General features: G+C 44.8%; 1 protein-coding gene across 2 annotated transcripts; it reads right to left on the reverse strand.

Moving 5' to 3' along the window:
- Positions 1-6346: 6346 nt before the first annotated feature.
- Positions 6347-21591, reverse strand: LOC116985311 (transmembrane protein 53-A-like). Of its 2 annotated transcripts, XM_033040018.1 has the most exons (4): positions 21515-21587; positions 12446-12568; positions 9688-10156; positions 6347-7087 (listed from the first exon to the last, which is right to left on the reverse strand). In XM_033040018.1, the coding sequence occupies exons 3-4, from the start codon at positions 10154-10156 to the stop codon at positions 6729-6731; spliced, it is 828 nt and encodes a 275-aa protein (XP_032895909.1). In that variant the 5' UTR covers positions 12446-12568; positions 21515-21587; the 3' UTR covers positions 6347-6728. The 2 variants fall into 2 exon arrangements, with proteins under 2 accessions (XP_032895909.1, XP_032895908.1); XM_033040017.1 differs by lacking the exon at positions 12446-12568 and having other exon boundaries at positions 21515-21591.
- Between the last annotated feature and the right edge of the window lie 3948 nt (positions 21592-25539).

Genomic DNA, 25539 nt, shown 5'->3' on the forward strand with positions numbered 1-25539 from the left:
ACTGTTGGCGAGGCAGCCATTGTTGGCACCACCCAGTGGTCAATAGCCACGGTGCTTCACATCCATGTCGGCAACAACAATGCATCAGTACCTAGCTCAATGGCTATTATTATTATTCATGTGCTGGCTGGGACAATGATATCCATACACTATTTAGCGGTATACGTGACAATAATAAACTAAACTATACTAAACTTACAGATAGAGGAGTTGTCACAGTTCGATGCTATACTGATCCCAGAGATAAGCATTTTCCAAAGATAGACACAAAATGTTGGAGTAACCCAGCGGGACAGGCAGCACCTCTGGAGAGAAGGAATAGGTGACGTTTCGGGTCGAGACCCTTCTTCAGACTAGAGGGGGAGCAGCGAGAGTAGGTGTTGCAGAAGAGAACTTCTTCAAAGTAGACATACCTTGAGGAGATTTCGCAGTGGAGCAGAAGAAATGTTTAGGAATGAACCCCAGATGCTGGTTTAAACCGAAAATAGACACAAAATGCTGGAGTATTTCAGCGGGACTGGCAACATCTCGAGAGAAAAGGAATGGGTGACGTTGTGTCTATCTTCGGTTTAAACCAGCATCAGCAGTTCCGTCCTAAGCATTTTCCAAAGCAGGCTCCAGTTATCCCCCCCCCCCCCCATCTTGAATGAAGCATTTGAATTCACGTTAAATGATTTAATATTTATATCTCTCCTTTTGAACACACCCAGAAATGGAAACTTTGCCTACACGATCTACTCAAAGTGCTTTATATCTTTAAATAAGTTGTGCAGCCTTTTATTTTCTAAGGCATCTATTCTCACAGTTATAACTTTTTGATTTACATGGAATCATATAAAGGAAGAGCATCAGAGGTGACTCTTCAGCCCATCATGTTGGTGCTTTGACAGATCTATCCAAATAGTCTTGCATCCAGGTTAAAATAACTTGATCTGGAAAAATATTCTCATTCATCTTGCCTCGGGCGCTATCATTTTATCCTGAATCTTTGCCTCTTGTTTTTCACCATTCCGACATGAGAACCATCTTCTCCTATTTATGCAAACGCTTCATGACGTTAAACACTTAATTATCTATTCAAGGATCTCTGCTGATCCCAACCCCACCCCACCCCAAGGCTCCATGTAATTGAAACCCCTTGCCCCCAGTATCAGTACAACAAACCTTCTCTGCATTGAAATTCTTTCTGAACTGTTATGACACAGAAATAAATACTCGTTGGAGAACAGGAAGGGGAGGTGCGATCAGCATTTTTAGAAAATATTTTTGCACAAATTCCTCATTTTATATTTCCATAAGCCGTAAATCCCATATGCTTCCCCAAAAAATGTATTGTCTCGGATTTTCCATTATGCTCTCCTTTTCCTGAAGATCAAAGCTTGTGTCACTGATACACAAGTCCTCAGACACCTTCAAGTCCATCAAATTAATTTAATTGTGCAGGGCATCACATCGAAGCCTGTTTTATTTTTATTTTTATTAGAAGTACAATAATAAGGTACCATAGGTACCTAGTATATATTGGCATGTTGCAATTCATGTACAGCTTCTTGTTATTTTTATTTTAACAATAAAAAGGAGACAGAAAAAGAATAGAAAATAAATAGAGAAGTGTGTGATATCAGAAAGTGAGAAAAGGAAAATGAGAAAAGAAAGAAAAGAAAGAGAAAAGAAGCAGAGGTAGTAAGCAGAAGAATAAAGGAGAGAAGCCTGTTTTAAACTAAAATCCCTATCAACTTAAACACTGTGGAAGATACTTGCATAATGATCAGAGCTAGAAACTCTGGTTCAATGTGGCTCAACCCTCACTCTCTGCAGTTTAGCAATTCTGATGTTAGGTTAATTATTGCAATTTAAGTTTGAGATTAGTTATACTCAATACAACTCCTGCTCCATGCCAGTCCCTCCAATTATCATTGCTCCATGCCAGTCCCTCCAATCTCTCATTCTTTAAAGGTTATATTCAACTATTCCAGTCGCATAACTGTTCATTGTTGAATAGATACCTGTTTTGGACCCAATGATGTTGTCACCAGTGATACATGATTTTTGGATGGCTCAGCAGTCAAGTAGTCTCCACAACTGGTTACCAGCCCAATACTAACATCAGTGCTTGACATGGCAATGATTAATGGCACTCTTCACACTGCAGTGGTTTAAATCACAAAAATGCCCAATGCCAAACTGTTCATTGCTCAGTCTCACCACCAGCAGCCACTGCTTCCACCTCCACCAGGTTTGTGACCTGCTGTACCTTCAGCTGACTTTGCGGCTGTCTTCATGATGTCATAAACAGGAGGGGCAGGTGAGGGAGGCAATGCTATGGTTGTCCAACCAAGGGCACCTCTGGGTACAAGGGCAAGAGGAAAGGGATTTGCCAACGTGATCTGCAGTGATTGTAGAATGAATGAACAAGCATGAATCTGGTCAGTGGGTGTCTGATGTGGTGACAAGGGCCGCAGTGGAATTTATTAACAGTGAGGTGAGTGTTAATATATTCTGAATTGAATGGTACGGTGGCGCAGCTGTAGAGTTGCAGCCTTACAGCACCAGGGAACCGGGTTTGATCCTGACTACGGGCGCTGCCTGTACGGAGTTTGTACGTTCTCCCCATGACCGCGTGGGGTTTCCCCATGGGCTCCGGATTCCTCCCACACTCCAAAGACGTATAGGTTTGTAGGTTAATTGGCTGCTGTAAAAACTTGTAAATTGTCCCAAGTGTGTAGGATAGTATTAATGTATGGGGATTGCTGGCCAGTGTGGACCTAGGTGGGTTGAGTTCCAGTAAGGTGGTGAACACCACAGCAGCCCCTGAAAGACTGTGACACCAAAAGCTCATGGAAAAGATTGGGAAAAAATATTTCCTAAAAAATGGATGGAGTCATTTCCAAGCAAGAAAGTCGCCGGCAGTTGCCTGAAAAATCACCTAAGTGGGACAAGGCCCATTACCCTTTTATCAGCCTGCTTTTGAAAGTGCCCAAATGACCCAGGCCAGACAATGACCACTTCTGAGAGAGTCTAAGCAGTGACCTCTAACATTCCATCAGAGTCCCTCACTGTTAATCCTCTACCTGACCAGCAGCACCCAAATACAGTGGTTACAAGACCAGGTCACTTGTAAAAACCCAATTACATTCAAGCATCTGAAACAACCCAAGACACAGCAGCTCACTTGACTAACACCCACCCATCACACCGAGTGTTCATTCCCATCAGTGGTGTAACAAGAATGCAATGGTTTTATACCAAGTTTTAATAAGACACCATGCCTCAAAACAACCACCTCCCATGCAAGACAAAGACAGTGGACATATATTGGAAAGTTGCCAGCTTTCAGTTTCCCTCCAGGTTGCAAGATGTCCTGAGATAAAAATGCAATCTGTTCAACCTTTGTTGCCAAGTAGTCACAATCCTGGCACTGCCCAATGAACAGAACACATTGTGCACATTCACACCAACTATAGGGACAGATTTCATATTGTCTCACGGATTTAGTCCTCGATAGTCACTCGATAGTCGGATTGATGACCGAGGATCGGAAGGTAATTAGTACGCACTCATGAGCTCTCCACGAGACATTCAATGCCGTCAAAAGAGAAATCTTCCAAAAACAGTCTCTCGATTAATAGTTTTTTTATTGTAATAGTACTAACAATAAGATAATCATAAAGGCTTCTTCTTGTGTAAGTACATTTCAATCATACTCGTGGTCCTGCTCGAGCATGGTCAAAAACTATGTCTCTTCCCCGATCTTCTTCAAACTAAACTAAAAAACTCCTTGAGAGTCTGTGCCAGAATCCCAGCCACAAACACGCCTCAGATTACATATAAATTCCACCCACATAATTACAGGCAGATAACATTTAAAGATAACATACTGAGTTAAGATAAATGGCTACACCACAAACAGCTGAAAAAGGGTTTCGGCCCGAAGCGTTACCTATTTCCATCGCTCCATAGATGCTGCCTCACACGCTGAGTTTCTCCAGCATTTTTGTCTACCACAAACAACTGCAATGTTTCAGGAAGGCTTCTTACCCTCCCCTGAAACTGTATCTAGAGCCTAGATTTAAATAAAAACAGACAAGATGGAAAGTCAAGTTTATTGTTTGGGCCAATTGAAAATCTATCCCAATGTAGAATGATGTCAACCTCTATATTACCTCAGAGTTGGTCAACTAATGCCTCAGTTTTTAAGCTCTTGGACTTTATCCAAATACCCCTCTCATCCATCACTCACCTCACATGCACCTTCCATAAACGTGCAACATTCCAACATCTGTGTCTCCACTTCTGTCCTTCCGTGCACCCTTGATTTTAATTGCTCCACCACTGATGTCTTATCTTGTATCCTAAACATTAAAATGTCTTCCTCGTGATCCACCCCACTTCTTTCAGATGCTCTCTAAGGCCTATCTCGTGGTGTGATCTCTTCGTCAATTTGTTTTAACACCTCCCTCCGTGGCTCATTGCTAAATAGGTTGGTTAATGTTGATATGAATCAACCTGGAAGGTTTCCCCATGTTAAACATCGTACATGAATTCATAGACAATAGACAATAGGTGCAGGAGTAGGCCATTCGGCCCTTCGAGCCAGCACTGCCATTCAATGTGATCATGGCTGATCATCCCCAATCAGTACCCCGTTCCTGCCTTCTCCCCATATCCCCTGACTCCGCTATTTTTAAGAGCCCCATCTAGCTCTCTCTTGAAAGCATCAAGAGAACCTGCCTCCACCGCAGAGAATTCCACAGACTCACCACTCTCTGTGAGAAAAAGTGTTTCCTCGTCTCCGTTCTAAATGGCTTACCCCTTATTCTTAAACTGTGTCCCCTGGTTCTGGACTCCCCCAACATCGGGAACATGTTTCCTGCCTCTAGCGTGTCCAAACCCTTAACAATCTTATATGTTTCAATGAGATAACCTCTCATCCTTCTAAACTCCAGAGTGTACAAGCCCAGCTGCACCATTCTCTCAGCATATGACAGTCCCGCCATCCCGGGTATTAACCGTCTAAACCTACGCTGCACTCCCTCAATTGCAAGAATCGTGCCATACTGTCATGCCAGAGATAGAGGAGGAACAGAAAAATGCTGGAGAAACTCAGCGGGTGCAGCAGCATCTATGGAGCGATGAAAAAAGGCAACATTTCGGGCCGAAACCCTTCTTCAGACTGATAGGGGGTGGCGGGGAGAAGGAAGGAAAAAGGAAGAGGAGGAGGAGCCCGAGGGCTGAGGGATGGGAGCCGTAAGAGTTGAACAGTTGGAAGTCATCCACAGTACTGACTCTTGCTCCTTTAATTACCTTTGTTATCTGCAGGATTCTTTAGATTCACATGAATAGCATTGGTACATCCATTGATGGTACCTGTGTATATGGCCTTTCCCAAATGGATGAATCTGTAACCTTTATCGTAGTGGTGAATTTGAGAGACCTATAACATGAATTTATTGGGCATTACATTGAACAACGAGCCGTTGCACAAGGAGTATATTATTCAGTTATGTTTGGCTGTCAAAGTATCAAACATAACCAACTGAATACAAATATGAAACTCAAATAATTGACAATAATTACAAAAGTACATAGGTATAATATATTATTATCATCAGATGCCTTTCTGCCTGACCCATTGGGTTTCTACAGCATTTTTTTTGTAAACTGGCATCTGCAGTTCCTTGCTTCTATCCATTAACATATATTCATTGTTACTGAATTTCAACTGACATAGTTTAATTATACACTCCTCAAACAAATCAGCACCAAAGCTCATGATCTATTTAAAGATTTAAATTATGGTATGAACACTGAATTTTGCAGTTCAGATTATTCTCACCCCTGTTCTTCTCCACACACTCACCTGTCCACTTAATTTTCTTTTACCTTTGTTTACCTCACCTACCTCCCTCCCTCTATCTGATTCTACCTTCCAATCATCTCCTCCCCATTTGATTCCTTCCACCCTTCCCCAAAATGCCACGGGCAATCTTCTCTCATCCTTCTCAGTCCTGAAGCAGGGTCTCGATCCGAATATATTAACATACAACTACCTGAGTGTTTTTTCCAGCATTCTGTTTATCGTCCCTCCCCACTGCCCATTCAACATCACTGAAAAAGGAGATTATTTGGTCATTTGTTTCATTGCTACCTGCAGAATCTTGCTGCACACAAATTAGCTTCAAAGTTTCCCACTTTGCCATAGTGGTGATTCTTTTAAAGTCAATCACTGTATGGTGCCCTGAGATATCCTGAGGTTAACAATCACTGTATGGTGCCCTGAGATATCCTGAGGTTAACAATCACTGTATGGTGCCCTGAGATATCCTGAGGTTAACAATCACTGTATGGTGCCCTGAGATATCCTGAGATTACTTAAGTGCAAATCTTTGTCTGAGAGATATAGACGATGATGTAGAGAGATAAAGAACAATGATTACAAAGATATACAAAAAAGTAACAATGACCAAGGGAACAGTGTTCTACAGTCAAAAATGGGCATTACACGAGAATAAAGAAATCAATCCTGTAAGGTGACGACACCTTGTTGGTTGATACCAATCACATAAGAATCTATTGAGTAGAGTCCATCGTTCTTTGGCCATTAGCGTGATCCATTTTAGAAATGTCACTAGTGTTTAGTTTCTGATTGAACGTCTGATCGGAGGCCCCGACAAACAGGCGTTGCACTGCTTGCTGAGGCCGGTCGGTCTCCCTGATCCTTTCACTCTTCACAATTTGGACGGTAAATGGTGAGGGCCAAGTGAGCTAAGGAAGTTTTGCAGAGTGCTTTGATATTCCTGAGGATGCTGCCGCAGGTGTCCGGCGTGGCGGGATATATCCCAGCTTTTCCCAAATGCACGGATGCCCGCCTTCTGCCAATTGTGCAGCATAGTTTCCACTTGCATGTAGTCACTCAGTGGGTCGTCCTTGCTGTAGAACACCAAGATGGGTGCAGGGCAGGGGTGTTCCATGAAGTTGTTGATTACAGCTTTGTGATGGCTGCTGATGTAACCTCTCAAGAGCCAGAAAACTACCATCCTTTTAAGAATTGGCTGAATGAAGGGAGGGGCGGTCATCTGTGAAACACCTGGAATATATACACACAAAAATATTCATCACAGATTTAGTCTTTTCATTGGTGAGCATCAAACAGATGGCTGTACCAGCGAGGCCAGGCTGGGTCTAGGCGATAAAACTATGAGGCAGTCGACAGGACAACCCAGTGACATAGCTGGTTAAGCTGCTGCCTCAACTTCAGCAACCAGAGTTCAATCCTAACCTCAGCTATTGTTGGTGTGGGATTAGTACATGACCAAATGGGTTTCCTCACACATCCCAAAGATGTGCAAGTCGATAATTTAATTGGGACATTGGAAATTTCCCCAAGTATGTAGATGAATAGTACAATCTTGGGGGGAGTTCATGGGAATGTACGGAGAATAAAATGGGATAGGTGTACACACCTGCTGGTGATTGGTGTAGACTCAGTTGGCTGAAGGGCCTCATTCCATGCTATTCCTCTGTGAAATTTGCAAGCACACAATAGGGGAACTCATTGCCACAAGAGTGGTTGAGGCATTTAGCTGATGGAATAGCTGAATAGCAAAAGAATGAGGGAAAGAATTGTTGTAGCCATTTAGCCATTTAGCTTAACTCAGTATGTTATAACTATAACCAGTTACCTTTACATTTTATCTGCCTGTAATTATGTGAGTAGGATTTAGACGTAGTTGGAGGCGTGTTTGCGGCTGGGATTCTCGCGCAGTCGCCCTAGTAATTAGTTTAGTTTGAAGAACTCGCTAGAATTTAGAAGATTGAGGGGGGATCTTATAGAAACTTACAAAATTCTTAAGGGGTTGGACAGGCTAAATGCAGGAAGATTGTTCCCGATGTTAGGGAAGTCCAGAACAAGGGGTCACAGTTTAAGGATAAGGGGGAAATATTTTAGAACCGAGATGAGAAAAACATTTTTTACACAGAGAGTGGTGAATCTCTGGAATTCTCTGCCACAGAAGGTAGTTGAGGCCAGTTCATTGGCTATATTTAAGAGGGAGTTAGATGTGGCCCTTGTGGCTAAAGGGATCAGGGGGTATGGAGAGAAGGCAGGTACAGGATACTGAGTTGGATGATCAGCCATGATCATATTGAATGACGGTGCAGGCTCGAAGGGCCGAATGGCCTACTCCTGCACCTATTTTCTATGTTTCTATGTAAGAAGCATGGGGGAGAGGTCACAGCTTTCCACCATGCACGAGTCTGACTTACGAGTAAGATCAAAATGTACTTAAACAAGAAGAAGTTTGGATGAATATCTTACAGTTTTTACTATCACAATAAAGAAACTATAAATTAAGAAACTGTGTTTAGAAGATTTATCTTTGGACGGCATTGAATGTCTCATGGAGAGCTCGTGAATGCGTTTTGATTCATCTCCTGAACCCCTGTCCCCAATCATAGTGACGAGAGGAAAGATTCCTTGAACGATATGAAAATCTGTCATTACAAGGATATAAAGTTATTTATGATAGGGCTAGATGGCGTTGTGTAAAAGGAGGCTTAAGTGAAGTAAAACTGCCTGCAAGGGTCAGTGAGTTCATTGCACACCACCACACCTCGCTACCTCATTGGTGATCTCCGACTATCCTTGATTGGATTTTACTGGCTTTAACTTGCACTATACGTTATTCTTGTTATTTCTTTTATCATGTATCTGTACACTGTGGATGGGTCGATTGTAAACATGTGTTGTCTTTCCGCTGACTGGTTAGCACGCCACAAAAGCTTTTCACTGTGCCTTGGTGCACGTGACAGGAAACTAAACTAAACATCTGATTTCCTGCACGTTCTATCATTGCCGTTATGGGGTGATGCCACCGACACTTCCTGGTGTGAGATGTTTTGCGATATCGAGGTCTTGAAGCTCTGTATCAATGCCGATCTCGACGGGCTTTGGCCAGTTGATGAGTGGGCTTGTGGACAAAGGACAAGGTGGAGGGGCTCAGATTCGGAGAGCACACAGCGGGAGAAATGAAAATAGTTACTGCTCAGCCACCTAAGTCATCTGACATCTGCGGGTGAGGAGGATGACACTGAATCAGAGGCTCTACTCCTAGATTACACTGGCTTGTAATCATAAACACACAATCTCCCACGGGAAATGCACTGTGCAGCATGAAATCATTTATTTATTTTGTTGTTAAGTATGGTGCATTCGAGAGTTTTATCAGCACAGCTCTGAAAATGACAAAATCAGCAAGAAACATCTTTTAGTACTCACCACACCAGCAGCGACTAATCTGATTTACAGTCGCTCACGAAAATCCACTGAGCAATAGTTTAATTGGAGCAAACCAGTTGGTTTCTTCAAAAGTTATTTTTTTTTCTCAGTGACAAATCCGTTCAGACATTGGCCACAAAGAGAATAAGCACAATCTGAACCCTGCCCGATTGCAAGCAGCAGAATTCCACAATGTTAACAGGAAAGTGGGCGATGAGGGATATGAACCTGCAGAAATGTTCAAGGAACAAGGAAACAAGTGTGCGGGGTTGCAGGTGTGACTCACATTGAACATCTCCTGCGAGCTTTAGCATCTGCTCTGCCAATTCCACCGACACTGCATTGACAGGAACCAGTAACAACTCAATAACATTCCTCACTTTCTTTGAAAGACAAGAGTACCTCCTCACCTTTGGCCATTTGGTCCACACTTCCTATCACCAGGCTGTCGAAGATCTGGCCCACAATCCTGGACTTGAAGTTGGAGTGGCAAGGAACATTTCTTGAGGCCATGATCATTTCGGCAAAGACGAAGCCTCCAATGGAGAAGGCGTGAATGACAAGGGGGCAGGAGTCGAAGGGCTCTCTTTGGAGCAGCTCCATCACCTGCAGAGCGTACGACATGCCCGAGGGTGGCCAGAGGAAATGCTTGATGCTGCTTTCCACAACTAGGATATCGTAGCCATAGGGATAGTAAATCTGCCGGTATCGTTCGATGGCATGAGGCTTGGCTCCGAACCAGGGCAACATGAGGAGCAGTGGCCTTCGGCATCCAGTGAGGTACTTGCTGCTGTTTCGGTATAGCGTGATGGTTTTGGACAGCCTGTTCATCGTAAATGCCGGATAAGCTGATTGTGGTAGTGGCATTTGATCAGCCATCTGAAGGGGATGATGGTGAGGAGACAAGGAAAGATGACATTAATTTATGTGTAGGAAGGAACTGCAGATGCTGGTTTAATCCGAAAATAGACACAAAACGCTGGAGTAACTCAGCGGGATAGGCAGCATCTCTGGAGAGAAGGAATAGGTGATGTCTTCGAGTCTGAAGAAGGGACTTGACCCGAAACGTCACCCATTCCTTCTCTCCAGAGATAGTACTTGTTTAGTACTGAGTTACTCCAGCTTTTTGTGTCTATCTATGATACTAATTTAGTTTAGTTTAGAGAAACAGGCCCTTCGGCCCACCGGGTCTGCGCCGACCAGCGATCTCCACATGTTAATACTATCCTACACACATTAGGGAACATTCTTACATTTACCAAGCCAATTAACGTACAAACCCGTACGTCTTTGGAGTGCGGGAGGAAACAGAAGACCTCGGGGGAAACCCACGCGGTCACGGGGAGAATGTACAAACTCCACACAGACAATATCTGTAGTTGGGATCGAACACAGGTCTCCAGCGCTGTAAGGTAGCAACTCTACCGCTGCACCACCACCGTACCACCCTGTAATGTACATGGACATCACTGTGCACATTGTTCCTGCCAAACCTTTCCTCCCAGTGACATTTCAAAGACAATCAACACCCAGCTGCTCCAAATGACCATTTCTTTCATCCAAACCTAAACCCATTGAATGGCACAGCATTCAATTTGCTTTCCATTGCTTAGGATCTCAGGCCATAATATTCTGACTCAAATGAAGTCCTCCCACCTTGTTGACACTTAACATGCTACTAGTACTTACACACCAGAAATGCTCTATGGATTAATTGCACGAAAAGAACGGAAGCTTTGGAGAGGGTGCAGAGGAGGTTCACCAGAATGCTGCCTGGATTAGAGAGTTTCAGCTGCAGGGAGAGGTTGGAATGACTTGGTAGACACAAAATGCTGGAGCATTTCAGCGGGTGAAACAGCATCTATAGAGAGAAGGAATGGCGACGTTTCGGGTCAAGACCCTTCTTCAGACTGATGTCAGGGGATGGGGCCGAGACAAGGAAAGAAGGTAGGCAGACAATAAGACTAGTGGGAGAACTGGGAAGGGGGAGGGGAAGGAAAATAGAAAGCAAAGGCTACCTGAAGTTAGATAAGCAACGGCTACCTGTAGGCTGTGGACCGAACATCAAAAATGTGTCTAGAAATCAAATTCGTGACCCATGTCTTGGAACTACATTAAATTTTGCACAGATTTAGATAAAATATAATTGTGAAGGAAGTCATAACTCGTCAGTGTCAAAAGTTGCACATTAATTAATTAAACTAATTAGAAAATGAGATCGTAAAAGTAAGTGCCCTCTAGTGTCCAATGCCCATATTACACCATGGGAAGCCAATTTCAGTGTTGCAGTCTATTTAAACCATATATTAGTATACCATATATATATATATGACGTGAATATGATTGTAATCATAATTATACATAATTATATTATATAAAAATAATATAATTAATATAATTGTGAGTGTGTTTTTTGAATGAGACTGCCGCAGAGGTCCGACTCCTGAACCAGCCTATTTAATGGGTGACGGCAGTTCCTGTGGGTTCCCCCGTTTACTGAACCTCATTGACTGCCAGTGTGCAAAGTGGGGGTCATGGCCATAATGGGACTGGGGTAGTGCCAGGCTGGGAGAAGACAAAGGCATCTTCCACTGAGAGGAAAATACCTAACCCTAACTCGCCCCCCTTCCAGAGCTGCCCACGACTGGAGCCACTTTGGGACCGGCTGTGGGCTCCGTACGTGTGGTTGCAGGGGAAAGTACCGAGGAAGGGGGTGGTTTGGGTGGTAAGGGACAAATTTTGATTTTGATTTTTGACTTGGATTGTTTCCTCGGGAATGGCAGAGCTTGAGGGGCACGATAGAATGATATAAAATTATGAGAATCATAAATAGGTTAGACAGTCAGAACCTTTTTTGGGGGATGGAAATGTCCAACACTAGAGGGCAAAACTATAAGATGAGATAGAAAAGTTTAGAGATGTGCGGGGCAAGTGGGGGCCCTGGAATGCATTGCCAGAGATGGTCGTGGAGGCAGAAATGATAGTGGCGTTTAAGAGGCTTTTGGATAGACACGGAAGTGCAGGGAAGAAAGGGATATGGATCAGGTGCAGGCAGATGAGATCAGTTCCATTAGGCGCCATGTTCGGCACAAACATTGTGGACCGAAGGGGCTGTTCATGTGATTATGATTATGCATTATGATTCATTCACCAACCTCCATCGCTTACCTCAACTGAAGTTAAACAAGATGTTCACTAACTGCTGCGATACAGCCTTTGCATCGACACAGCCCAGTGTAGGACATCACGGCAGCATTGTGAAGTCACCAACTAGCGATCCAACCACAGTCCCTGGAACAAGCAGAAAAGGTTTAGTCACTATCCTCAACGTTCATCAACCCATTAATGATTGGTTTGTGGTTCCATGATTTTTTTTGATTTTTTTAATGCAACATGTAAACAGGATCTTCACCCCACTGAGTCCAAGCCGACCATTGAGCACCTGTTCACACTAGTTCCATGTTATCCCACTTTCTCATTCACTCCCTACACACTAGGGGGCAATTTAGCCTCCAAACCCACACATATTCAGCACATGGGAGGAAACCGGAGCACCTGGGGGAAACCCACACGGTCACATGGAGAATGTGCAAACTCCACACAGACAGCACCCGAGGTCAGGATCGAACCCGGGTCTCCAGTGCTGGAAGGCAGCAGCCCTACCTGCTGTGTCACTATGTCGCCCTGGTATTTCCTTCAAACTGTCCCTATTCAGAGTACAAATGGATTCATTGCACGATGGCCATCACTTAAAAATACCTTTTGAGGTTGGGCTCACTAGCGACCACTAAACCCAGAGACAGGTGTGGCCTGGTGCACGGAGCAAAGTCAGCTCAGTATCTACCGTTGTCTCTCTCGGGGCTGAACATTGACTGAGAATCTTAATGTTGACAAAATGCCATTGTATTTACACAAAACTCACCTGCAGGAAGGAAGTAGCATGAGAGCACTTTGCAAATATGAAGCTATTCTAAACCCTTGTAAATCCAACGATTCCCTCACATAACAACAGACAGGAGTTTTTGAATGCAGTCTCCAAGTAATATCAGTGAAAATCTTCAACTATCTGGCATCAAAGGTGGAATTTGCCTCTCACAGTAAATCTATAGTGTTGATTGTACATGGAGTGTTCGGTGGACTGTTGCATCTCTTGGCACAGAATTGAGTAACCCACTTCCTCATAATTAGTGCCAATAATAGCAGAAAAACCTAACGTTATGAGAGTCCACTCCCAAGTCCGGTATTACTCTCTTCCTTAAAATTGGAACTGACCTGTCATTGTCCAAGGTATACAATAAAAGAAAACAAGAACAACTAGAATATAACAACTAACAACACCGTTAAACAGCTGTAATGCAACACAGGGTCAATATTAAACAAAATCTGACTGAGCGATGGCCTCAACCCGAAACATAACCCATTCCTTCTCTCCACAGATGCTGCCTGTCCCACTGAGATACTCCAGCATTTTGTGTCTCCCTTGGATTTAAACCAGCATCTGCAGTTCTTTCCTACACATATGTTTAGAAAGAGGTGGTTTCAAAGCACTTCAAACCGTGCCACCAATTAAAACCAGCAATTGCACAGGGTGCCAAAATCGGACAAAGGAAGATTTATTTTCTCAGATTGGCTCCACAGATATCCCTTCAAATGTCAACAATAGCTGGTGGCTTTTTGAGGAAGGGTCTGAGTGCATCTGGTCCAACCTCCCGCGTCCATTATCCTTCACAATAATATCCTTGCAACAAGAAAACAAAGTGGTTCAAAACAAACTATTTCCTTGTTTGCAATATTTTTCACTCACTGCATATTTCACAGTGGAACATCTTCAAACTGCAGGCAAACCTTTCAGTCACAGTTGTACTTTTTTTCCTTACAGCTAATCTGGCTGTAATATGTTGCGACACAGAAAATGTACAATCTAGTTACCACACTGAACCAGACAACTCCGCCCATTATGTTCATGCTGGTGTTTAGGCTCCACATTAACCTCCTCCACAGTTTTTCATTTATACCCAGCTACACATCTTGTTTCCTTCCACCTACATATCATCCCTGAAGTGTAGCAATGCTACTTGCCTCAATTGCTCCTTAAGTTAATGCAATTCCAGTCTCACATCTCTGGGTAAAGAAGCTTCTCCTGAACTCTCCAATGGATTTATCAGGTTTATATCGACTCGAATAGAAGTGTGCAACAGCCTAGCGAGGCAACGTTTCCAGATGCAAACAGTGCAAAGTGTCCATGCCCAAACCGCCAAAGGCAGTAGGTCACAGGATTATTCTGTGGACTATGTGGAATTTGTTCTGCCTTAGACTGTGTTAGTGCTGGAAATTCTGGACTGGGCAAGAAGTGCTCAACAGAACTGAATCCTCATCAGCGGAGAACACTGAGCTACATTGTCTTCATCCGCACACAAAAAATGCTGAATGTTCCTCTAACAATCTTAGATCATAATGTGGAATCTAACCAGTGAACTGGTCCATTATGTGTGTGACCACAACACTTAGGGCACCAACTTCAAACTTGCCCAACATATTCATTTCATAAGACGCTTCGGATGCCTGTAATTCCTTGGCTATGTCACATGCTGCTCTGGGCAGACATTTACATTTAACTGCAGCTTCTGAGCACTGACCTAGATCAGCTCCTGCTCCAACATCACCTTTTTGCTAAGATGTTAAACGAGGGTGGCACGATGGTATAGCGGTAGAGTTTCTGCCTTACAGCGCCAGAGATGTGGGTTTGATCCTGACTATGGGTGCTGTCAGTACAGAGTTTGTACGATTCCCCCCCTGACATGCGTGCATTTTCTCCAGTTTCCTCCCATACTCCAAAGACATACAGGTATGTAGGTTAATTGACATGGTATAATTGTAAATTGTCCCAAGTGGGTGTTGGTGGTGTTAGTGTGCAGGGATCGCTGGTCGGCATGGACTCAGTGGGCCAAAGGGCGCTGTATTTCTAAACTAAACTAAAAGTGTTCATTACGTAGGAATTAACTGTAGATGCTGGTCTACACTGAATCCCCTGACTCTCAGTCTGAAGAAGGGTCTCAACCTAAAACGTCACCCATTCCTTCTCTCCAGAGATGCTGCCTGTCCCTGCTGAGTTACTCCAGCAGTTTGTGTTTATTAAAAGCATTCATTAATGCTCTTGAGCAAGGGTCAGTGTTGGGTCTACTGCTGTCTGTTATATACATTATCGACATGGTTGACAATGTAGTTAAGATTGTTAGTAAATTTGCAGATGATACCAAACTAGGTGGTTTTGTGGACAGTGAGGAAGGTTATCTAAGCTTACAACAAGTTCGACATCAGTTGGGAAGGTGAACCAAGGAAATGCAAATGGGATTTAACCCTAACAAGTGTGAGGTGATCAAAGCAGGGCAGGACTTGGACAGTAAATCGTATAACACCGGAGGGTGTTACAGAACAGCAAGATCTAGGAGCACAGGTGCATAGGTCCTTAAAAGTGGCGATTCAGGTGGACAGGGTGGTGAAGGTGGTGTTTGTCACGCTTGGCTTCATTTGAAAAGGTATTGTGTATAAAGGTTGGGACATGATGATGCAACTGCACACGACATTGGTGAGACCATCCTTGATCCTTGGAGTGGTGTGTGTGCGTGCGTGCGTGCGTGCGTGCGTGTGTGTGTGTGTCATAAAGTTGGAAAGGGTGCAGCAGAGATTCACCAGGATGTTATCTGGGCTTGGGTTACAGGGAGATATTGGATAGGCTGTCACCTTTTTAGTTGGAGCATAGGGGGCTGAGGAATGATGTTTTTGACGTTACAAGATCATGAGGTGCATGGATAAACAGAACTCTCACAATAAATTTCCCAGGGCAGAGGATGGACATGAGTTAAAGATGAGATGGGAGAGATTTATGTGGGAGCTCGGGAGTTTTTTTTTTTCATTCAGAGAGTAGTCCCTATCTGGAATGAACTGCCAGAGGAAGCGATAGAAGCAGATACAATTACATTTTTCAAAAGACATTTGCACAGATATATGAATAACAAGGGTTTAGAGGGCTATGGGCCAAATGAAGACAAATGGAATTAGCTCACTTTAGCATTTTATCAGACTACTCCAGATTGCATTACAATCTTTGCAGTGTTCTGCTGTTTTTCATTCATCGCTTTATTAATTGTTGTATTTTCTGTGTACTCTATGAACATCATACACATTGGGGATTCCATTGCACTCAGATAATCTGAATCTGAAATTAGAACTCCCCCCTGTGGAAAGGTGCTGTAATACTTCCATTTCCTTATGCCCCTGTCCCACTTAGGAAACCTGAACGGAAACCTCTGGAGACTTTGCGCCCCACCCAAGGTTTCCGTGCGGTTCCCGGTGGTTGCAGGTGGTTGCCGGAGGTTGCAGGTAGTGGAAGCAGGTAGGGAGACTGACAAAAACCTCCGGGAACCGCATGGAAACCTTGGGTGGGGCGCAAAGTCTCCAGAGGTTTCCGTTCAAGTTTCCTAAGTGGGACAGGGGCATTACTGTGCACTGCTCAAAATGTGGTCTCCTCTGCACAGGAGAAGTAAAACACAGGTTCTTTGGTCAAACTTCTGCACCTCCATCCCATCCACATATCTGACTGCAATCTCCCGGTTGTTTCTATTCCAACCCACCGCAGCTTCCATGGCTCAGCGTTAGCTCACTGAGTAGGGCTCAGCCTGCTCCATCACGAGCACAACCCACTCCACCGTTAAACTCATCCACAACAAGGCAGCATCTATCAACAAGGATCCCCACCTTCTGGGAAATACCATCTTCTCGCTGCCACCGTTGGGCAGAGGAACAGAAGCCTGAAGTCCCACACCGCCATGTTCAGCGACAGCTACTTTCCTACATCCGTCAGATTCTTGAACCGACCTGCACAACCTTAATCCTACCTCAGTAATGGAAAACCAGACACCATCAGTTCAAGTTCAAGTTCAAGTTCAAGTTCAAGTGAGTTTATTGTCATGTGTCCCTGTATAGGTCAATTAAATTCTTGCTTTGCTTCAGCACACAGAACATAGTAGGCATTTACTACAAAACAGATCAGTGTGTCCATATACCATAATATAAATATATACACACATGAATAAATAAACTGATAAAGTGCAAATAACAGAAAATGGGTTATTAATAATTGTCCGAGCCAGATTTAATAGCCTGATGGCTGCGGGGAAGTAGCTATTCCTGAACCTGGTTGGTGCAGTCTTCAGGCTCCTGTACATTCTACCTGAAGGTAGCAGGGAGATGAGTGTGTGGCCAGGATGGTGTGGGTCTTTGATGATACTGCCATCCTTTTTGAGGCAGCGACTGCGATCAGTTGCACTATCATAGACTTGTTTATAATTGGGTTTTTGCACTATTGTCATGTTTTGAAGTCTTTTTTTCCTTTTCACTGTCTTATATAGTTTAATATAATTTTATGCATAATTTATGTTTTGTGTGCTGTCTGAGTCTACATGCCTGTGTTGTTGATCCAAGCAAGCCTTTCATTGCACCTGTATCTCTCCCTATCTGTGCATAAACTCGACGACTGGGCTTTTGATTTGGTATTTCGCAGAACTATAATTATGTCTTGGGAAGAACTGCAGGTGCTGGTTTAGATCGAAGATAGACACAAAATGCTGGAGTAACTCAGCGGGACAGGCAGCATCTCGAGAGAGAAGGAATGGGCGACGTTTTGGGTCGAGACCCTTCTTCAGATATAAAATATATCAGTTGTTTTGCCAAATACAATTTTCCTTCCTTAAATCCAGGTTTAATTTGTCCAATCCCATTGAAGGGTATTTCCCCCGTTAAACTAGCTGTTCTATGCACATTCTTGTTTTCTCATGTATTTATATAAATTAGCGAGTGATATTGCCACTCTCCAGCTGAAAGAACATTTCCATACAGTTTGGATGATGACAACCAATACGTCAATATTCTGGAAATAACATCTTACCAAATCTGCTCCAATTTCTCCTCTTAACTCTAATCTCCAATCTTGTAACCCTTCAATATGTTTCCAATCCACTCACTCTATCTTTGTGATTCGCTCAGAATATAACTGCAGCCAGGAATTTCTGCCACCCAAACCCAAAAGCTCTCAAATTACCTCCCTAAGCTTCTCCACCTGTCTATCCCATAAGAAACAAAAAAACCTTCCAGCAACTATGTTGACCATCTGCACTAATATCTCATTAGGTCTTCCAGTGAAGTGTCTGTGGCCTGACCTGAAATATATATCTAAATATCTATCTATCTAAATATCTAAATATCTAAATATCTAAATATCTAAATATCTAAATATCTAAATATCTAAATATCTAAATATCTAAATATCTAAATATCTATCTATCTATCTATCTATCTATCTATCTATCTATCTATCTATCTATCTATCTATCTATCCTAACTAAAACTCTCATCTTGTCCTCTTCTGGTTTGCGATGTTTTTACATTTGCGCTAAAACGGTACCCGTTAGCGCTACGGTTTTTCGTCACCATCCTCACAGTTCACCCGTGCTCCAAGCGCACCAAGTTTTGTTCAGATCGGTGGAATATTACAAAAGTTATGAAGGTTTAAAAATCGTAAGGTCAGCAGATTGGTCTTCTCTCCTGTCTTCACGGGGACGGCAATGCTGCTACCGGCACCCGCTGTCAATCACCGGGGCGATGAGAATAAAGCCCCAGAGGCCGGGCTGAGTCCAGAAGCTCTCCGCCCCGAGTCCGTCAGTCCCGACAGCCCCCACCTGAAGCCGTCCCCATCCCTAGCTGCAGGACACTTCCCCTCCCACCGGCCCCCGTCTGAAGCTGTCCCTGTCCCCAGCTGCAGGATGTTCCACACTGGCCCACTCCTGATGCCAGCGGGGAGCGGTAGTGGCAGGCCGCGGCAACAGTAGGCTACATCAGCAATAGGACACGGCAGTGCTCCCTTCCCTCCCCACCGCCACCGGCCCCCGACAGCCCCGCCTGAATCCGTCCCCCTCCCCAGCTAACCGGGCGCTCCCCCACACCGGCCCACGACAGCCCCGCCTGAAGCCGTCCCCCTCCCCCAGCTACAGAACGCAACAAGAGACGCAACAGAAAGAATGGACTGAATAAATCTCTCTTAACGTTTAAATGTTGTTATATTTATGTATTCACATTTTTAAGCTTTAATAAATCGCTTTTCCACGTGCCGTGCTCGTCAGCTGCGCCTGCGCAGTCATATCTGCGTGTTCTACGTCACAATGGGAACCGAGATGGGCGGGAATGGCTGTGCCGGCAGAGGGCTGCGAAGAGTGGATGGGTTGACGAGGGATGGAGTGAGTGCAGGACGCTCCTCCCCACCGGCCCCCGAGTGCCCCAGCCTGAGGCCGCCCTCCGCCCCCGGCTGCAAGACGCTCTCCCCCCTCCACTGACCCCCCCCCGACAGCCCCCACCTAAGCCATTCCCCTCCCCCGCATGTAGGACGCTCCCACCCCCACCGGCCCTTGACAGCCCCCGCCTGAAGACGTCCCCCTCCCCCGGCTGCAGAATGCAACAAGAGACGCAAAACATGCACACCTCCCCTCCCATCCCATGCCACACACCCCCCTCCGCCCACGCCACACAGTCCCCCGCCACACACCCACTCCTCCACATCCCCCCCTACAACCCCCCTGCCAACACACACCCCCATTCCCTTCCCTCCCCTCCCGTGCCACACACCCCCCTCCGCCCATGCCACACACTCCCCCGCCACACACCCACTCCTCCACATCCCCCTGCCAACACACACCCCCACTCCCTTCCCTCCCCCTCACACGTGAAGATGAGGAGGGGAGCGCTTGCGGTGATGAGGGGAAAGCGCCGCGTCATGCGCCGTTAGGGCTATGGTGAGTGGTGGAATACTGCATTGGGGGAACGGGTTGCGTTGGGGGAACGGGTGAGTGGTGGAATATATTGCGCTGGGGAATGAGTCGCATTGGGGGACCAGGCCTCCCGTGTGGTTGGGGCCCAATGGGTCCCACTTATACTAGTTTGCTATAAAAATGAGTACGTGCAATAGTCAGTGGGGGCCATGGAGATTGATTTAACTCGATTATTCATCTTGCGCATGGCCTGCACAGCCTAAAGTTGTAGGACAACTTGTTCTATTTGATCTTATTTGATTGTGCACTCTGTGTTGATTGCATTCGTCGAAACAGGGCGGACCACGTGAAGGTTGCAATCAAATTAATGTGGGGATTATTTAGATACTTGATTAGTCATTGAGTCAAAGGTTACAGGGAGAAGGCAAGATAATTGGAGCAGACTCAATGGGCTGAATGGCCTCATTCTTTCCAAGTGTTGTGGAGATACTTTGAAACATGAACTCATGTGTGTGGACCAACATTTGGTCTGAAACAATGGGGGGGATCAATCTGGAATCTCCCTCCCTTTTCCTGGGGATTCAAGCAGGAACAGTAGACAGGGTGGAGAAGTTCCTAGTTACCCCAGTGGCAGGATGTGTAGATCCCTTCCTGCCCACATCAGAACAGGAACTCACCCCGGGAGCCCGACAAAGTGGTCGGGGAGGGGATAGTAGGAGCTCTCTGCTCCCCTTAGGGGACATGTGCCCACAGTTGGCCGCAAATCCACGGCGGCGCAGAAACCCCCCCAACTGGTCCCACTCCTGCGGGGAGACGCGGCCGTTTGGAGAGGAGGCCGGGGTGGAGAGAGGCGATGCGACCCGCACCGACCCCGGCCCCGGCCCCGGCGGAGCAGAGGGGGTTGAGAGAGGGGGCGGAAGGCGGTGGGATTGGGGAGGGGAGCCGGGGAGAAGGGTGCTGGGAGGGGGTGAATATGGGAGAGGAGAGGAGAGGGGGTATGGGGAGGAAGGGGGTGGGGAGATAGGAAAAGGGAGAGGGAGCCGAGGAGGGGGCAGAGGATACGGGGTAGGTAGGAGTGGGAACTGGGGAGAGGAGGGTGGGTGGGGAGCCGAGCTGGGGACGTGGGACGTGGCTGGCGACCTCCCTGGAGATGGATACGTATTTGTGTCCAAAGATACTAGAGCAGTTTGTGTCTGTTTTATATTTGGCCGCGTCAGGCTCCGGGAAAGAAACTGAAGTGGTTTTACGCGGAAGCAGGAAAGGGGTCGGACAGGGGAAATGAGAGGTTCAGTCAGTCAGTCAGTGAAACAAGAATCAGCACATGGGCAGAGCAAGGAGAGGTGTTTGAGGTACAGGAGGGAGACGGCGGGGAAATCCGTTCAGTGACAGCTGATAAGTATTTAAAAGAGGAGCCACTTACTTCCCGAAGTGGAGGCGATACCACTGGCGAGAACAGCATGATGGTTCTAATCAAGTTGATGCAACAGTCTGGCAAAGACTGACGCTCCCGGAAACGCCTCTAAAGCACAGTCCTCGCTTACAGATTGTTATCAGGTCCATATCTACCCGGCTTCAAACAAAAGAACATCAAACGAAAATCAATTAAAGTAATATAGTTTTGAAAGTCAGGGAACCCCATTCTCTCTCCAATATGATCACAGGTAATACTTACACTTCTTTCTCGTACACGCTTATTGCACACATTCCCTTATTTCTCTTAAACGATCTCATGATGCAGATTCTTCCATCCAATGCTCACTGTATGTGTAAAATCCCTCTTCTCTAAAGCTCTCGTGTTATCTCTCTGTCATTGGGTGAGCATGCTCATAATCTGGCTGCTCTTTCTCATAGTTCAACAATTCACCCCTCCTCACCTAATGCCTCGCAAGGACTCATTTTCAGTCCCCCATGCTCCCTAAACTCTCACGAATCTACAGCCAAATTCTGCTCTAACTCCATACAAGGTTAATTCCCGGGATGGCGGGACTGTCATATGCTGAGAGAATGGAGCAGCTGGGCTTGTACACTCTGCAGTTTAGAAGGATGAGAGAGGTTCTCATTGAAACATATAAGATCGTTAAGGGGCTTGGACACGCTAAAGGCAGGAAACATGTTCCCGATATTGGGGGAGTCCAGAACCAGGGGCCACAGTTTTAAGAATAAGGAGTAAGCCATTTAGAACGGAGACGAGGAAATACTTTTTCTCACAGAGAGTGGTGAGTCTGTGAAATTCTCTGCTTCAGAGGGCGGTGGAGGCAAGTTCTCTGGATGCTTCCAAGAGAGAGCTAGATAGGGCTCTTATAAATAGTGGAGTCAGGGGATATGAGGAGAAGGCAGGAACGGGGTACTGATTGGGGATGATCAGCCATGATCACATTGAATGGCGGTGCTGGCTCGAAGGGCCAAATGGCCTACTCCTGCACCTATTGTCTATTGTCTATTGTCTATTGAAGAGTATTGAAGATTGTACTGCTGCTGACAACCCAAATTTCCACCAACCCTGGTTGTGTGGCAATAAATTATATCTATCTATCTATCTAAGACATTGTTCTGTTCAGTTTAGTTTATTGTCACATGTATTGAGGTACAGTGAAAAGCTTTTGTTGCGTGCTAACCCATCAGCAGAAAGACAATACACGATTACAATTGATCCATTTACAGCGTATAGATACATGATATGGGAATAACCACACCCATACATTCAACCCCTCTTTAAATTTGGCAGCCACATTCTCGCATGCCCCTCTGATCCTCACTGCATTTAGTCATAGTCTCAATGATTTTTGAGACTACTGGGACTCTTGAGACATGGAAAATGGTCCGCATATTTCAGGGCTTCATCGTGCAACTTTATTGTTGAGAGTTGAGTTTGTGCAGTTTTTGTGTTTGTATACACTCAGGGGCCAAACTCCAAGTCAGCAGCGACTCATTCACTTAAGCACATGAGGGAATGGACCTTTGACAAGGCTTTCCATTACTCCGAATAACATTTTCTTGCATATACTAGGGAATGAGGAATGTGTTACACCCCCCCCCCCCCCTTTCATAATATTATCCGGTCTATGGCTCTGAATAAAACTTTACATTTTTCTGATGACATTTCCCTGCATCTGGCATAAAATAAGGAGTATTTGATCCCATTAGGAGTTTAAGGGGAATAAAGAGCATATCACATGTAATATTGGATGAGCTGAATTGCCCACTTCTGAGATTTCACATTAATCCTTGTACGTTATTTTCTTCAGATGGCCCAAAACTGTGCTAGTGCACTGGACATGTTGGTGAATTTCATCACTGCCTTCCCCGAGTCCTGGCTCCTGACGTTATCCAACGTTATCCGTAACAGGAAGGGAAATGTATCCACATTAATCAGCAGGATAGGTCGAGAAAGGGTTAATTTAGCTGCAGAGAGTGCCTGCAATATTCTCCTCAGTACTGCAGCAAAATCTGTATAGAGTCGGTAGAGGCATGAGTTCCAATGCAAGACTTGAACCTTGAAATCCTGATCGAAGAACAAAAGTATCAAACCTAAACTACACTACATTATAACAGCTGTGTTATGATTTACAAATGTAATGTACCACAGTCAAATTAATGGTAAACATCTCAAACCTAGATGTAGGGACCTTTTGGAAATGTATCATATATTTAATATCAATTTGTACTGTCACTTGCCAAGCCTAAATGCTTGGAACTTAAATATTTGGCTTTTAAATCCATTTAGTTTTGATATCACAGCTGGATTAATCAGTATCCGTGGAGAGAAGAGAGCTCAAGACTGGGACTGGAATCAAGAACAATTTGCATTTGTGCAACAACTTTATTATAATTAAATTTCACAAGATACCTCAGAGAACAATGATGAAACAATAAATTGAAACTGTGCCAGAACAAGAACTAATATTAGCACGTGACTAACAGCATTGTCGGTGAGGAAATGGTGAAAGAATGTTTGAATGGAGGTGGTGAAAGAGGCAGGGAAGTTTAGAGACACAAGAGACTGCAGAGGCTGGAACGGAGCAAAGACAAACTGCTGGATGAATGCTACGGGTCAGGCAGCATCTGTGGAGGGAAATGGAAATCAACGTTTTGGGTTGATACCTTTCAGCTGGTCTGAAAGAGCAGAGAGGCAATAGCCATTATAAAAAGGTGTGGCGTGGGGTGGAACTGGATCTGACAAACGAGACCTGAAACGTCACCTACAGTTTTTTTTTCTCCAGAGATGCTGCCTGATGAGTTACTCCAGCTTTTTGTGACTAATTTCCGACGAGGAGCGGTTGATTGGCAGATGGAGGCATGAGGGGGAGGGGAGAAAGGAGGTAGCACCAAAGGCTGGAAGGGGATAAGTGGAGAAAACAAAGGAGGTAGAAGGTACAGGAGCCTGAAGACTGCAACAACCAGGTTCAGGAATAGCTACTTCCCCACTGCCATTAGGCTATTAAACTCGGCTCAGACAAAACTCTGAACATTAATAGCCCATACTCTGTTTATTTGCACTTCAGCAGTTTATTTATTCATGTGTGTATATATTTATACAATGGTATATAGACACACTGATCGGTTCTGTATTCGTGCCTACATGTTCTGGTGTGCTAAAGCAAAACAAGAATTTCATTGTCCTATCAGGGACTCCCGACAATAAACTCTCTTGAACTCTTGAGGCCCCATTTCCGTAACCAGCTTCTGTCTCCGCATAGATCCCATAGCGGAGCAAAGATAACTAGTGCGGAGCTGGAAGCCGGTTACGGAAACATCCTCGTAAAAATAAAAGTTCTTTGGTAAAAATCTTCTCCTTTTCAAAATTATAATTTATTAACACAAACTGTTCCCCCGCAACGTTGATTACATTGCGAGTCGGGTCGGGTCGGGTCGGGTCGGGTCAGGTCTGGTCGGGTTACTGAAATGGATGAAAAAAAGGCCCACGTTGCGTACTACACGTCAGCCCATTGCATTTAGCAGGAGTGGTCTATCTTGCTCCGCTATAGGATCTTTGGGCAGTCCCTTGTTCCTGTCCCTCAAGTGCCGAGGGGGATGACCCAAGGAGTGGCCTAATATCCAGGGACCGCCACAGCATCAATAAATCGAGAAAGAGTTAATGTTTTGAGTCAAAGACTCTTTTGCCTATTATTACTGCTTGACCTGCTCAGTGTTTATATTACAAATTTCGTGCACTGACAGATTTGATTTCCAGTAAATCATTATTATATCTATACTGTTTATACTGCGATCTTCACTTAAACAAGGAATTTCACTGCCCCTGGTGTCTATAACGACAAACTAATCTGTCTGAATCTATAGCAGTTTTAGATTTCTAGCCTGGATACCCAAGTCTGATCCTATGTGATGTCCATCGATAAGAACGTGAGCCCTTGTCGATAAGGATTTGAACTTACAATGAAGGAAAAGTCCCCTGGATGTGGGAGTAAAGAGCAGCTGGAATCTCTG

Source organism: Amblyraja radiata, chromosome 21, assembly GCF_010909765.2.
Source record: "Amblyraja radiata isolate CabotCenter1 chromosome 21, sAmbRad1.1.pri, whole genome shotgun sequence".
NCBI lineage: Eukaryota > Metazoa > Chordata > Chondrichthyes > Rajiformes > Rajidae > Amblyraja > Amblyraja radiata.

Excerpts from the sequence above, each read along its gene's own strand:
- LOC116985311 (XM_033040017.1), bottom strand. The coding sequence starts at position 21,553 with ATGCTGTTCTCGCCAGTGGTATCGCCTCCACTTCGGGAA. Across the intron at positions 10,157-21,514 it reads TATCGCCTCCACTTCGGGAA|ATGGCTGATCAAATGCCACT; the intron begins GTAAGTGGCTCC and ends CATCCCCTTCAG. Across the intron at positions 7,088-9,687 it reads TGTGGACCAAATGGCCAAAG|GTGTTTCACAGATGACCGCC; the intron begins GTGAGGAGGTAC and ends TATATATTCCAG.